This window comes from Canis aureus, chromosome 15, assembly GCF_053574225.1.
Source record: "Canis aureus isolate CA01 chromosome 15, VMU_Caureus_v.1.0, whole genome shotgun sequence".
Taxonomy (NCBI): Eukaryota; Metazoa; Chordata; class Mammalia; order Carnivora; family Canidae; genus Canis; species Canis aureus.
In genome coordinates this window covers 51,443,988-51,458,374 of record NC_135625.1, presented here as the reverse complement: position 1 = coordinate 51,458,374, position 14,387 = coordinate 51,443,988, and the positions used below count along the sequence as shown (strand labels likewise).

The 14,387-nt window shown below is 55.7% G+C and overlaps 1 protein-coding gene across 2 annotated transcripts in view; it reads right to left on the bottom strand.

Moving 5' to 3' along the window:
- Window positions 1-13,298, bottom strand: part of SMARCD3 (SWI/SNF related BAF chromatin remodeling complex subunit D3) — a 30,181-nt gene extending 16,883 nt beyond the window's left edge. The window contains exons 1-2 of one of the 2 annotated variants that reach the window (XM_077849638.1): window positions 13,185-13,298; window positions 11,168-11,308 (exon numbers count right to left, since the gene is read on the bottom strand). In XM_077849638.1, coding sequence (XP_077705764.1) covers window positions 11,168-11,206 — 39 coding nt within the window. In that variant the 5' untranslated portion in view covers window positions 11,207-11,308; window positions 13,185-13,298. The remainder of the gene's footprint in view (window positions 1-11,167; window positions 11,309-13,184) is intronic. The other variant, XM_077849639.1, reaches the window with a different exon arrangement.
- Between the last annotated feature and the right edge of the window lie 1,089 nt (window positions 13,299-14,387).

Sequence of the window (14,387 nt, the reverse complement as noted above, 5' to 3'; positions counted from 1 at the left end):
ATGACTCTGAACAAGTTACTTTACCTGTCCGAGGCTCATCCTCCCTGCCCTCAAGACAGCGCCCTCCACCTGACTCACGGGTAAATGTGAGGATTAAAATGAAGTCATAACAGTCGCTGTTGCTACTAGCTTCCTGATGCTAAGCCCACCTGAGCCTCAGGCTGCCACTTCCCTGCCTTCTGCTCTGGGTCCTGGTGGTCCTGCTGTCAAACAATCCCCACCTAGGACTGATGACAACAGGAGGCCCTCAGAGCCCCCAGCTGTGGGACAGTCAGATGTACCATGGAGGGTACCACTGAGGGGTCAGCCTGGCAATTAATTATTCATAGTGTCTAATTACAGTGGCTCTAGGAGCCCTCACGGAGTCTGGGTTCTTCCCCAACCACTGGAAGCTTCCTTGAGTGTGGCAAGTGGCATTGGTACTCGGGGTGGTCTTACATGGGAAGCCTGTGCAGGCATCCCAGAAACTTGGTCAGGACCGCAGGAAATGAGGGAAGGAAGACATCCAGGAGCCACCAGAAGTGACAAAGCAACTGGACTCACATATAAGAAGAATTCATAAGGGCATCCGTTGGGCCAAGAGAGAAAATGAGGTTCAGGAGCTGCTGCTGGGGGCATCCGGAGGAAGCAGGGCCTCCTCCCGCACCTGTCCCCTTACTCCTCTGCTGTCCCGTCCTGACACATGTTTAGTGAGCACCTACTGTGCAAAGTAGGGATCCACGCACACTCTTTCCCGCTCTGCTCCCTACACGAGTTTTCACATTTGCTCCCCTTCAACCACCAACTCCTCATCTCCCTCCTCATTCCCAGCTGAGGCCCTGGCTTTTCACTTCACCGAGACACAGAAGCTTCCAAAGAACTCCCTTAGTGCATGCCTCCTTCCAGACCATGTGGTCCTAGCCACAGGCCATAGGTGGGTGATGCTCTGGGGCAGCCCCAGTGTGAAGGGCTGCTCACCCACCCCCAAGACACAGCCTCAGCCCCACAGGACACCATGAATTTGAGGACTGGATAGGGACACGTGGGGTGGAAGGCAAGGAGATGGTGGGAGGCTCACGTCAGATCCTGCCCCAAGACAGCTGCTGCTCTGGCAGGGGGAGAGGGGTGCAGGCACCGTGCGCCCCATTCTGAAACTCTGGGCTTCTTTATGGGGAAAAGAGGCACTCAGCCCCCAGCAGCTACCTCTTCAGAGGGGTGGGCCTTGTGGAGGAGCCAGCAGCTACAGCCATGGCTGGGGGCATCCCGAGGAGCTGTGCCCAAACTCTGGCAGAGGGGGCAGGTGCAGCTAGCGAGGAGCAGTGGCAGGGGTGCAGCCAGCTGAGAGGCTCTACTGGTGCACACTGGCGAATGCCTGGGTACCTGTGAGAACAGAGGGCTCAAAGCCTCCCTCTGGCTCCGCAACCCCTACAGCCGGGTGAGGAGCTGGTGTCCCAGTGGCCAAGGGGCCCCAGGGACGACTCAGTGGCAGCGGGGACCTCGGTTCTTCCTGTGGTAGGCATGAGCCTGGGTCACCTCCTAGAGGTTCTGGCTCCCTAGAGCTCATATTCCTCCTCCTCCATAAGACATGCTCCAAATTCTGAAGGCGCCCTCAAGTTCCCCCACTCCCCCATCCTCGTCCCCACCACCATCCCCAGCAGGGCTTGAATTGTGTCTCCCTGTCTGAATTCATTTGTTGGGAGGGAGTCCTAATCCCTCTTCCTCAGAATGTGTTCCTACTAGGAGATGGGGTCCTTACAAAGGTAATAAAGTTAAAATGAGGTTCTTATGGTGACCCTAATCCAATATGACTGGTGTCATAAAATAGGAGAAATCAGGACACAGGGACAGATACACACAGAGGAGAGACATGCGACTTGGGAAAGACCGTCTGAGCTGACTGCAAGCCACGGAGCGAGAGGCCTGGGGCAGATCTTCCCTCACAGCCTCAGAAGGAACCCAAACCCCAGCTGACACCTTGGCAGCCTTAGGAAACTAACCCATCCCTCTCAACCCCGCTTTCTCTACTCCTGTGTTGGTCTTCATATGACCTGCCTGCCAGTCCAGGTGCTACCAGCCTGCCCCCTCACATCCCCAGTCTGCCCGGAGCCTCCAAAAGCACAGCACTCAGAACAACAGGCTTAGGAGAAAACACAGGGCAAAACCTGGGGCCAGAACACCTGATTTTGAGACTTTTTTCCATCACTGGTTGACAGTACAAAAGGGCCAAGTTGTGTCAACCTCTCTAAGCCTCAGTCTGCCTATCTTTAAAATGGGCACACGCCACCACTCCACCTCTATCCCTGGCTTACTGTGAACAGCAACAGTACTGAGGGGACGCACGTGGGAATTCTCTGTAAGTCACAGGGGCCCAAACGTAGTCATCACTGTTAACAGCATATCACTCCTTGCTAAACATCCCATTCCAATTTGGACTTTTGGTGAACTCGCCATCAATTAAAACCTCAATTCTCTGTGTACTCTGTGCTGAAACGTGCCTCCTGTCCCCTCCATCTAAAGTTGCCTTTTTGGCCTCAAGAATGGATACTTTTACTTATTCCTGTCAATATTCATCTCGTAGGAATCAGCCCATCATTCTAGCTTGAGATCTTTTGAATCTCAGCTCGGTGATCTGATATATTTGCCATCCTTACCAGCTGCTCATCCATCACAGATCCACGAGCATGACCTCTCTTCATCCAAGTGGATGCTGAATGTACTGGAAAAGGCAGACAGACAGACAAAGCCCTCTCTCCAGACAACCTACAACCTTTGGGCTTAGTCTCCAGTTGGCAGCCAATTTACTCGATCGTAGTAACATCCAGAGATGTTGGTAGTTTAAAATCAGCCATGGTAGGAGTATTTATACCATGGAGATTGGCAAATAATACAAATCAGATTTCAGCTCCCCCTTCCCACCCTGTCAAGAGCCAGTTGTTAAATATTTACCAGCACGCTACTGCATCCAGCCCACGTTTATGTGTCACGCTCGAGATACTTGAGAGGCTTTGTCAAACACCTCCGAAGTAGCACATACATCTTTATGGAGCTTTGTAGCCTCCATAGAGCAGGATGCATTATTTAATGTGGTTCCTTCAACATCCCAGGAAGTTAAAGGGCTGAATGTTATTATGCCCATTTTCAAGATGAGGAATATGAGGTTAATGATTGACTCTGTCAGAGCCAGACAGGGAACTGGTGGTGTCCAAGACAGGACTCAAACTTCCATGTTTTGACCTCAAGATCACTGTTCTTTTCAGCTTGTCATCAAACTGCATCCCCCGCCCCCATCATTGGTTGTCAAAGGTGACCTGAATTGCCTCACCAGCCACCGCTCTGGGTTTAAAACTCAAGCTTTGGGACTCCTGGGTGGCTCAGTAGTTCAGCTTCTGCCTTTGGCTCAGGGCATGATCCTAGGATCCGGGATTGAGTCCCACGTCGGGCTCCCTGCATGGAACCTGCTTCTCCCTCTGCCTGTGTCTCTGCCTCTCTCTCTGTGTGTCTCTCATGAATAAATAAATAAAGTCTTTTAAAAAATAAAATAAAACTCAAACTTTGAGGGGGATTTGACAACGGGGGATTCTACCTCCAGTCCCTCCTATTAGCAGCACATCACTGGGATCCCCATCTCAACCTGGGGGAGGAACCTCAAGTTTTTGACAAGAATCTTAGCATTCTGTTTAAAATTCACTGATGAGGGATACCTGGGTGGCTCAGCGGCTGAGCATCTGCCTTTGGCTCAGGTCGTGATCCCGGGGTCCTGGGATCGAGTCCCACATCAGGCTCCCTGCAGGGAGCCTGCTTCTCCCTCTGCCTGTGTCTCTGCCTCTCTCTCTCTGTCTCTCATGAATAAATAAATAAAATCTTTAAAAATAAAATAAAATTCTTAAAAATTGAGAGATTTCACATAAAAAGCCTGATTTCCATCTCTTAAAAAAAAAAAAAAAAAACGTGGAAATCTGGCAACACAAGCCAGATACACTTGGAAACAATATGATGGAATCAAGGAGGGGCTGTACATGGTGAAGCAGCAGGACCTCTCTGATTTATCACACCCTTCATTTTGGGGGTTGCAAACTCTAAAGCCCTGGGGGCCCAGCAATGAATATAAATGATGTGAGCTTTGAGCACCAAATCAACTAGCCTTTGACCTTGGGCCTAGGTGCTGGGGTACTAGGGGCTGGCCTGCACCTGTGGAGAGGGCTGGCCACTTTGCCTCTTTGAGGGCCGCTGTGGTTTGGGTCACCGCATACCTCTGAGGGCTGGATGTGGTAACCATTGGGGAGTCACTCAACCTCTCTCTGTTTCAGTTTCTAATCTTGAAAGTGATGGTGATAATACTGGCATTTACCCCATAGCCTTGTGGTGAGGATAAATCAGCTAAACCATGACAGGTTCTTAAAACCGTTCCTAAAACTTGCCATAAGCTCTCAATCAACACTGGTTGCTATTCTTCTGTCCGGGGCCTGCCTGGCTCTTCTCCGTCCCAGGGTGGGGGGTGAGGGGGCTGCTCTGGAGTCTCAGGGCTGCTGAAGAAGTGAGAGGTGGAACCTGGAACAGAGGGCGTGGGGGAGGGGGAGTCTGGACAAGTGGGGCTGCAGTCCACCCAACACGGGCATTTTTTGACAGGGTTGTTGTTTTTTTTTAAGATTTTATTTATTTATTCATGAGAGACATTGAGAGAGAGAGAGAGAGGCAGAGACACAGGCAGAGGGAGAAGCAGGCTCCATGCTGGGAGCCCAATGTGGGACTCGATCCCAGGACTCCAGGATCACACTCTGGGCTGAAGGTGGCGCTAAACCACTGAGCCACCAGAGCTGTCCTTTGACAGGATTTCTAAGATGGTTTTCTCCTGAAGGAAGAGGCCAGCCTAAGATGGTGGTGGGGTGGCAGAGGGTCAAAGAGGGAACTGAGGCACAAAAGCAAAACAATGTTTCCTGCTGGGTGGGCTAGGGTGGGGTCTGTAGACAGAGCCAGAGTTCAGCTTCTCCTCCCTCTCCTCTGGCCACTGGGCTGCTGGGGCCCCTCCTGCAAGCCAGCCCATCCACCCACCAGGGCTCCTGCTGTAGTTCCACTGCTGACACCAGATTCAGATCCGGATCCGATCTGCTCACAGCCCAGGACAGCCAGGGTACCATGGGACTCTCTCCTCCACCCTGCCAGCTTTTTTTTTTTTTACTGCCAGCTGACTTTCTATTTCCAACTCAAAACTTTATTAAAGGCAAGGAAGGCAGGGCCCTTAGATGTGCAGCTGGCATCAGGCTGCAGGAGGGCTGCTGGCGGGGAAGTGAACTAGGTAACTCTGCACCCGAGTTCAGGATGTGGGAGCAAGGAAAATAGAGTCCTCAGCAAGGGGAGAAGGCCCAGGGGCTTCTTGCAGACTCTAAGGCCTTTATGGGGCAACAGTGGAACGGCGGGGGTGAGGGTGGAAGCTGGGCCCAGAACCCAGGGTGACATGGAAACAGGGTCTACAGATGATACCTGGACATGGCAGTGCAGACGGTAGCACTGAGCATCCCATATTAACCCACCAGGTGACAAGGGGCACTCTGGCGTTCATCACCTGCTGGATGTTGAGCTAAGTGCTCAATACTTAGCTTCCCACTGGATCTTTTTTTTTTTTTTCCCCCACTGGATCTTTATAGAAGAGGCATCAAATCCCACCTTACAGACGGGACACGGAGGCCCAGAGGACCAGGTGCCTCTTCCCATATCTGCCTCGCAGGTAAGGGCCAGAGCCCACTTTCCCATGGACATCTGGGAGCCCCAAAGTCTGTCTCACAGCACTGGGCAGCCCCACTGGCCTCCAGCCCTCCCAGGGGCACCAAAGTCGTGAGCAGCCTGCACAGGCCCCCAGGTAAGGGACATGTGAGGAAGCCAGACCTGAATGTTCTTGAGAGCGGCCCAGGGAGTGTGGACAACTGCTGCCACATGTCTGAAGGCAGTCAGATGTCATGGAAGCAGATGGGGTTTATTCTCTGTAAATCCAGAGGGCAAGACCAGGGTCACAGGAAGGAAGATTCTCCTCACCACAAGAACAACTAAAGATGGGGCACCTGGGTGGCTCAGTCAGTTAAGCATCTGACTCTTGATTTTGGCTCAGGTCATGATCTCAGGGTTGGAGGGATCAAGCTCTGTGTCAGGCTCTGTGCTCGGTGGGGAGTCTGCTTAAGATTCTCTCTCTCCCTCTGCTCCCATTGCCACCCCCACTCCCTGCCCTTCCCCCCACCTCTCTCTCAAATAAATAAATATATTTTTAAAAAGAACTAAATATGGAAGGAGTGTCTATGAATATGGTGAATAGGTCCTTTTGGAAAGGGACTGATGCCCAGGCGTGGACCAAGAGCAGCTCAGGTGTCAGCAGGTCAAGGTGGAAAGACAAAAAAGGCCCACCTTTGGGTTGTAGGGGTGTAGAGAGGGCAGGGCCAACAGTACAAAGAGATCTCAGGATTGTCCCTTCCTCCCTCCCTTCCTTCCTTCCTTCCTTCCTTCCTTCCTTCCTTCCTTCCTTCCTTCCTTCAAGAGAGAGCAAGTGAGAGAGCAGGGGAGGGACAGAGGGAGAGGGAGAGAGAGAATCCTGAGTGGGCTCCACACACAGCACAGAGTCCGACGTGGGGCTGGATCCCACGACCCTGAGGTCATGACCCGAGCTGAAATCAAGAGTTGGATGCTTAACCAACTGAGCTACCCAGATGCCCCTGAGGGTCCTCCTAAGATCAGCTGTCAGAGCCACCTCCTTCCATCCCCATCCCCACCTCTTTCATTCACAAAATATTTTTCCATATTGTGCTGAACAAGACAGATGCAGTCTGTGCCTTTCAGGAGCACTAAAATGAAATATTTAAATTTTTGGTACTTGCTATAACCTATAAGAAGGTGAGACTTTATACCTAATCAGGGTAGGGAGAAAGTGTCCCTGAGGAAATGGCATTTAAGTCAAGTTTTGATGGAGGGGCAGATTTAGGCAGGTGAAGGGAGTTGGAAGTGTGTTGCAGGCAAAGGGAACAGCATAAGGGAAGGCCCTGAGTGAGGGCAGGCGCTTGAAGCCCTCAAGGAAACAGAAGACAGAAGAGATCAGGTCCGTCTTGCAGAAACCCTGACTATGCCAGGGGGGTGGGGTTGGGAGGAGGGGCCCATACTGAGAGTGAGGCACCCCTTGGGTGGCTACCCTAGCAGTCCAGGCAGACGACGACAGCGGCATGCCTAGGGTGGTGACATGAGGCATAAGCGGATGAAACTGAGATGTGTCTAGGAAATAAAATCAAATAAAAGGAAGAGATGATTGTTCCAATGGGAGGAGAAGGAAGAGGGGTGGTCAAATGTCACGCCCAGGTCTGGGCTTGAGCTTCTGTGTCGCCATTGGCAAGAAGGCCAGCCCCACCTCCACCGTGCAGGGGACCCTGTGCTCTTGTCACCATGTGTTCACGGGGAGATTTCTACTCTGCTCCTCTGGAGCGAAGACTCTGGAATAATCTTGCCACCTTTCCCACCCCATGGGAGGGGTTCTCTGCCTACTGAGGTGGGGGGTCTGACATCCACAGGACAAGTTCCTCTCCTGGGTCTGGGGCCAAGCAGGTGGTCACATCAGGGCTGGTCCCTGCAGCCTGCCGTGACCTTGTGGCTGCGTCTGCTGGCAGGAGGGACCCCATTTCAACCTGTTCTCATGCCCCAGATTAGCAACCCCAAGTTAGGGTATAGAGTCTCTGCTATGTCCAGGCCTCAGGTTCAAGTCTGGCTGGCCCTGTAATGAAGCTGACATGTCCCTGACACACGTGCCTACTTCTCAATGGGTTCACGACCCACTGAGAACCCACTGTGACTGGTCCCACCCTATACCCACACTCACCTGCTGGGCAGATGTGCTAGTTGGGGTATCTACATTCCTACCAGGGTATTACCATTCCCCAAGAATGTGACTCTGTACTGAATTCTCGATTTTAAATAGACCTTCCTGCTGCCTGCTAGCTCTCAAAGATGTTGTTGTGACTATTAACACATAGAGCGTTTCCTGAAGGCGACGTCTTCATCTAGCCCTTCTAACTTTTCTCTTGTCATTGACCATGACCAGCAATATTTATACATGGTTGTGTAGACTATGGGGTTGCTCTTTGCCTTGGCCGAGGAAACCCATGGTATTGTCGGGGACACTGCCTAGTTCTGTCACCCAGTGTCCCACCCTCAACGTCATCACACAGGAGAGACTTCTCAGGGGTCTCAGGGCCCTTGGGGCCTCAGGGTTTGTGTTTTATGCACTAGCATCACCCTTGGCTGCCACCTGTTTTCCCCGACGTCCTGACTTCCTCACTACACCGGTCTTTGCAAAGTGCCCCTCCCTCTGGACCCTGTCAGGAGAGAGGTTGGGTCACAAGCACATCTTCCTGTGTCTTCCTCTTTTTGCTTTTCTCCCTCCCCACAGTACACTGCTCCTCGCTTCGGGCCCCAGAATGTTCTTCGGTCTGGAAAGAAGGTTGACATGGGAGACGATCCAAGTTTGTAAATTCCAGGAAAGGCATGAGCGGGACACATGCTCATAAGACACATTCTCAAATTTCCTGGAAGTAAGTTTAGGTAACAAAGAAATTGGTTTCACAGCTTGGGAATCAAATCAAGAGGCGGGCCAGGCTGAAGTGAGCAACCACTCTCCCTCAGGGTTCTCACCAGGGACCCAAGGGTCTGTACACCCCTTGCCAGCACGGGGCACCGGGGCCACGGCCACAGCCCCCTACCAGGCATTTGGCAGCTGAGTGCCCATCAGGAGCAGGGTGACACCCATGGTGCGGTCATCCAAGAGGGCTCAGGATCCAGCCCAATCCGAGGACCATTCACTCATCCCACATGTCTGCAACACAGCCTTCTCTCGTGACACCTCCTGATGCCTCTTCCCGTGACACCCCCTCCTGGTGACACCTCCAGCTCATTACCTCCACCACTTAGCGCTCACTAATAACGAGCTCTCACTTGCAATCACACTGCCAGCTCGCAGGGCGAAGACAGCCTCCAGCTGCTGCACGCCTGGGCTCGAGCCACCACGCTGTCTAGACGCTAGCACAGGGCCTGTCAGCATCCAAATGACAGCACGTGCCCAAGCCGCCAAGCGTCAAAGCCGGCTCCATGCCTGGGACTGCACATGCTGAAGGAAGCCCAATTTCATGTTAATGCAGCTCTAAAACAAGATGCCAGAAACCTCACCAGCACCCCTGGCACCTCACCATATACTCCATCAGAAGTCCATCAGATGGAGAGGGTCCCAGGAACCTCAGGATGGACACCCAATTCACTCAATTCACCAGGTGTCACTAAGACATACCCACCACCCATTGAGCCACCCCCCACCTCTACCCCCAGCTTCTCACACCTCCCTGCCTCCGCTGCCCAATCTTCGGGGTGATCACTCCTTCAGGCAGGGTCTGGATCAACCCAGGGCACCGACCTACTGCTGCTGGGGAGCCAGGTTAGGACTGAGCTCAGTATCCCCCAAATCAGCCACGATTTACAAGGACTCACACGTGGGGTCCCTGGCTCCAGTGCACCTCCCAGGGACCCCAGTTGCTGGGCAAGCCTCCACCCTCAGACACACGAAAACTTGAGTTGCCCAGAAAGCGCACCACCTTTTCTTTAGGATTCTGCACTGCAAAAACCAACCCCTGCAAGCCGGGGAACAAGCAGGTCCACACTTAACCTGAGGCAGCAGTTAGGATGTGGGGCAAAGGGCAGAACCTTTATTTGGGGCCTTGACTGTCCTGCAAAGCATCGCATTTGCTTCCACCTGGACCAGCTTCAGGTGACAGCGCCAGGCTCCCCCAAAGCTGGCCACAGCACCATTCTGCCCGAGGCATCAGCCAGTGCCACGGGTGGCAGGGAGGAGAATGGGGCGGCCCTGGCCTTCCCAACAGCTCAGGCAGGGCAGTGAGTTCCTCTGCCCTGCTGAGGGAGGAGCAGCTGAGACAGCCACCCTCATTTCACCCAGCCCCTCGTCCTCTGAAAGCCCTCAGCATGCTGCTCCTTCCAAGGCTTCTCCCCTCAGAGCCCTGGGGCCTGGACTGTCTGCTGTGGTGCTCCCTGGGGGCTCTCCTAAGTCTGTCCCTCTGCTGGACTGCAGGTCTTGAGGTCAGGGGCTCAGTCCCTCACACCTCATGGTCCCCCAGCCCCCCGCCTGTCACAGGAGACTCCCACTGGGGAAGCTGGGAAGGCGGAACGCAGACCAGAATGCAGGCCTCAGACCCAGCTCCTGCCCTTTCCCACAGCTGTACAGGGGCTCTCGGGCAGGCAGCCTCTCCACCCTGGGCCTCGGGGCTCCCCCCTGGACCAGGGGCACCGATATGGTACAAGCCAGGCCAAGCTCCTCGCACTCAGGGAGGTCTAGCTCCCATATGAAGGACCTGGAGCACCTCTGAGTCTGAGACTTGCCCAGTGGCAACACGGGGTTGGCCCCCCCAGAGCCCATGCAACAGGCTGCTACCACCTCCCCCTCCTGCCAAGAACAAACCATCACCTGGGTTCTGAAAGGCTCCTAGAGGTTTGCCAAGGCATGTTTGGGGCTAAGTTTCTAGAGTCCAAGTTGTGTTAGGCATCTGCAGGCTCCCCCCAGCTAGCAGAGAGCACCTGTGTGCCTACAGCGTGCACATGTGCACACACACAGGTGAAGCTAGAGGGGGCATGTGTCTGGATGTCTGTGAGTAGGGAGAAAATGAACTAAGTCCGAGCCCCGGAGCATTTTCACCTGAACCAAACACTGCTTTCAGGCTCGCAGGTTCCTGTTTCAGATTGGCTTTCATGGGGAGGACCCAGGGAGGCAGGATGAGAGGGGCACTCAGAAGAGGTGATGCAAGGGTGGAAGATGTCAGCAGGGTTTGGATGTGGCCCCAGCAGGGGGTATAGGAGGTGGGGATGGCCCCAGCAGGAGGGATAGGGAGTGGGGTGATGGCCCCAGCAGTGGGGGATGGCCCCAGCAGCAGTGGGTAGGGGAGTCTTACTAGTGGGGGATGGGAGGATGGCCTCAACAGGGGGGGCAGGGGGTGGGAGGATGGCCCCAGCAGCTAGGTGGGTAGGAGGTAGGGGATGGCCCCAGTAGCAGCGGAGGAGATGAGAAGAAGTACTGTTGTTGGTCTGGCTCAGGGCAGAGGGCCGAGGGCCAGCACCTTTTAGCAGGGTCCCAGGGCTCCTGCTCCCGGGTTTGGGGGGCAGTGCCTACCTGTACCACGGCGGGTGGGTGCTGAAGGCCTGGCGTCATAGGTGGCGGGGTCCTGCAGCAGGGGAGTCATCCAGTGCCCCCTGGGTGCCCGGGCCCAAAGCCCACTGCACCTGTAGCACCAAGGGCCATTGTGAGGAGAATCTGAAAGAAGAGGGTGGTGGGAGGGGCAGGCCAGACCCAGAGTCCCACAGGCAGAGTCCAAATGGACCTCTAAGGGCTAGGGAGGAAAGGGAGCCTGAGGGGGCTGGCTGGGTGGACCAAACTCGGTGACAAGGAGGTCTGAGAAAGAGAACAGGAGGTGTGTAGAATGGGATGGGCATGGAGGGGACGGGCAAGGGCCAGCTAGGGCTGCAGGGGAGCACAGGGTAGGAGTGGGGTGAGAGCAGGAAGCAGCCAGCAGAGACCAGGTGGCAGGTCTGAGCTGGAAGGACAGAGAGCAGAGCACCCAGGCAAGACCCAGGCCCGGCAGGGGAGGCAAATCTGGGAGAGGAGGCAGTAGGCAGGGGAGGGGAGGGGGACCTGGGCATTGGAGGTACAGGGCACAGCCCTGGAGCCGGATGGTCTTGGATGGCTTCTGGAGCCCAGGGACACCTGAGGGAGTCCCACTGGTGGCAGGCAGGTGGAGTAGGCCAGTTCCTAATGTGCCCACTGTGCTCACGCCAGCCCCTCCCTGAGTGAATGGCCTTCGTGGTTTCACCCTCCTGTGTGAGCAGCAGAGCCACAGGCTGGGGTCAGGATCCAGCCCAGGAGTGGAGTCCTTGGGCAGGTGAAGTGTGGGGGACGAGGACCAGGCGGTGCTACGAGTATAAGAGTGGTTCAGGGTCACACATAGGTGGTGTTGGCCAGGAGGCAACTCCAAAAAAGTGTGAGGAGGCAGGGCTGGCAATGAGAGGTGGAAGATGCTAAGGGGGGAGAGGTTACCAGCCCAGGGGTGCTGGGGGAGGAGCTCTGCAGGGAGGCTAAAAACAGAGAGGCAACCTGAATGGGAGAGAGGTGTCCAGGCAGGAGGGTGCCAGGTGGAGACAGGGAAGGTGCCAGGCAGGAGAAGGAGGGAAGGTGCCAGGCAGGATGGGTGGGGGGGAGGTGCCAGGCAGGGGGAGGAGGGGAGGTGCCAGGCAGGGGGGAGGAGGGGAGGTGCCAGGCAGAGGAGTGGGTAGGAGGGAGAGGATGCCAGGCAGGAGCAGGATGGGAACACGCTAGGCAGGAGGAGGTGGCAGGCGATGGGGAGGAGTAGGTGCAAGGCAATCAGGGAGGAGGGAAGGTGCCAGACATGAGGGAGGAGAGGAAGGTACCAGGCAGGAGAGTGCCAGGCAAAGGGAAGGAAGGGAAATGCAGGTGGAGGGAGGATGGGGAGGTACCAGGTAGGGGAAGAAGGGAAAGATGCCAGGCAGAGATGAGCAGGGGGAAGTATCAGAGAGGAGGTAGGGGGGAGCCTGCCAGCCATGGAAGAGGTGCAGGAAAGGGGGCAGGAGGAAGAGGTACCAGGCTGAGGGTGGGGGATGTGCCGGGGCGGGGGGGGGGGGGGGGGGGGGGGGGAGGAAGAGAGTGAGGAGTGGGGGAGAGATCCGGAGAGGAGGAGGGGATGAAGATGCCAGGCAGGGAGGAGGGGGTGCCAGGTAAGGGGAAGTGCCAGGTAAGAGGAAGGTGCCAGGAAGGGGTGAGAAGGAAGATGCCAGGCAGGGGGGAGGAGGGATGTCAGGCACTGGGGCGACCAGAGAGATGCCAGGCAGGGAGGAGTACCGGGAGAGGCCAGGGGGGCGGAGGGGGATGTCAGACAGGGGGAGATGCCAGACAGGGGGGAGGAGGATGCCAGGCAGGCAGGAGAGGGATGCCAGGCAGGCGGGAGCAGAGGAGATACCAGGCAGGGGGGAGGAGGGATGCCAGGCAGGGGAAGGAGGGATGATGCCAACAGAGGCAGGACGGGCACTGCCAGGCGGGGAAGGCGGGGGCGCCGGCGCAGCGCGGCCGGGCGGCGTCTCCGCAAGGGCCTGGGGGCCGCGCGGCGCGGGTCGCTCACCTGCTCCCCCGGGACCCCGGCCCGGAGCACGGCCGCCCGCTCCCCGCTCGGCGCTCGGCTCGGCCTGGCGCCTGCGCCGCTGCAGCCCCGAGCGGGGGAGGCGCAGGGAGCGTCTGTAAAGAGCGAGAAGCTTAATAATGAGTTAGGGATCAGAGCAGGCAGCATCGCCCCAGCCGTCCGAGCGCGCGGTCTCCGCTCTGGGAGCGTCGCCGCCCGCGCTGGCCACTCGCATTGTGCTCCCCAGCCTGTGCACACAGGGGCCTCGGGTCTGTAGGTGCACCTCTGCCCCCACCGATTCACACAGACTGTCAGGGCATCCTAAGGGACCGCAGACATGACCCGCTCTGGACCACACAGGCATTTGCACAAACACAGCCCTGGGGGGGGGGGGGGAGTGGGGGGGTTCCATTCCACTCCAGGTTCAGAGCCAGGACACCTCCTCCTACCTTTATGCACAAGTCCTTGCCCCACATGCAGTCATGTGAGCCTGCTCTGGTCACTCTTTGGGGTCCCCTGGGCATCCCCCTCATACCCCCAGGAGCAGTTAGCACAGTGCCTGGCATACAGTGGGGGCTCAACCCTTACCTGCTAAAAGGCATGAGCCTCAGAGAGCCTTAAGCATGATCCAGAGGGAGTGGGAGGCTCCACACGGAGGAGCCAGCAGGTGAGGACTTTGGGGGGCAGGGTCCCAGCAGCCCCTGAGCCAGAGCTGTGACAGGTGTCCAGGTTGGCGGAGTCCTGCCCCTTGAGATTCTCGCCTGTGCCCCAGATGCCTAGCCTAGCCCCATCCCCCATGGGCATTTGAGGGTCCTGGGCACCAAACACTGCCTGGGCCTGACATGACCTGACTTAGAGGCTTTTCCATCTCCACTTTCTTTTTTGGGGGGGTCATTATATTTTACTTTTATTACTTAATTTTTTTCTGTGTTCAACAACACATAACACGAAATTTGCCATCTTAACCAGTTTCAGGTGTACGATTCAACACTGTAAGGGTATACCTGGTTGTGTGGACAATCTCAAGAACTTTTTCATCTTAGAAAACTGAAACTCTACCCATTGAAGGATTCTCCTCTCCCCCTAGACCTTGGGCACCCACTGCTCTTTCTGTTTCTATGAATTTGATTACTCTAGGTACCGCATATAAAATATATTTATGCGGTATTTGCCCTTTTGTGATTGGCTTAGTTCACTGGGAATAAT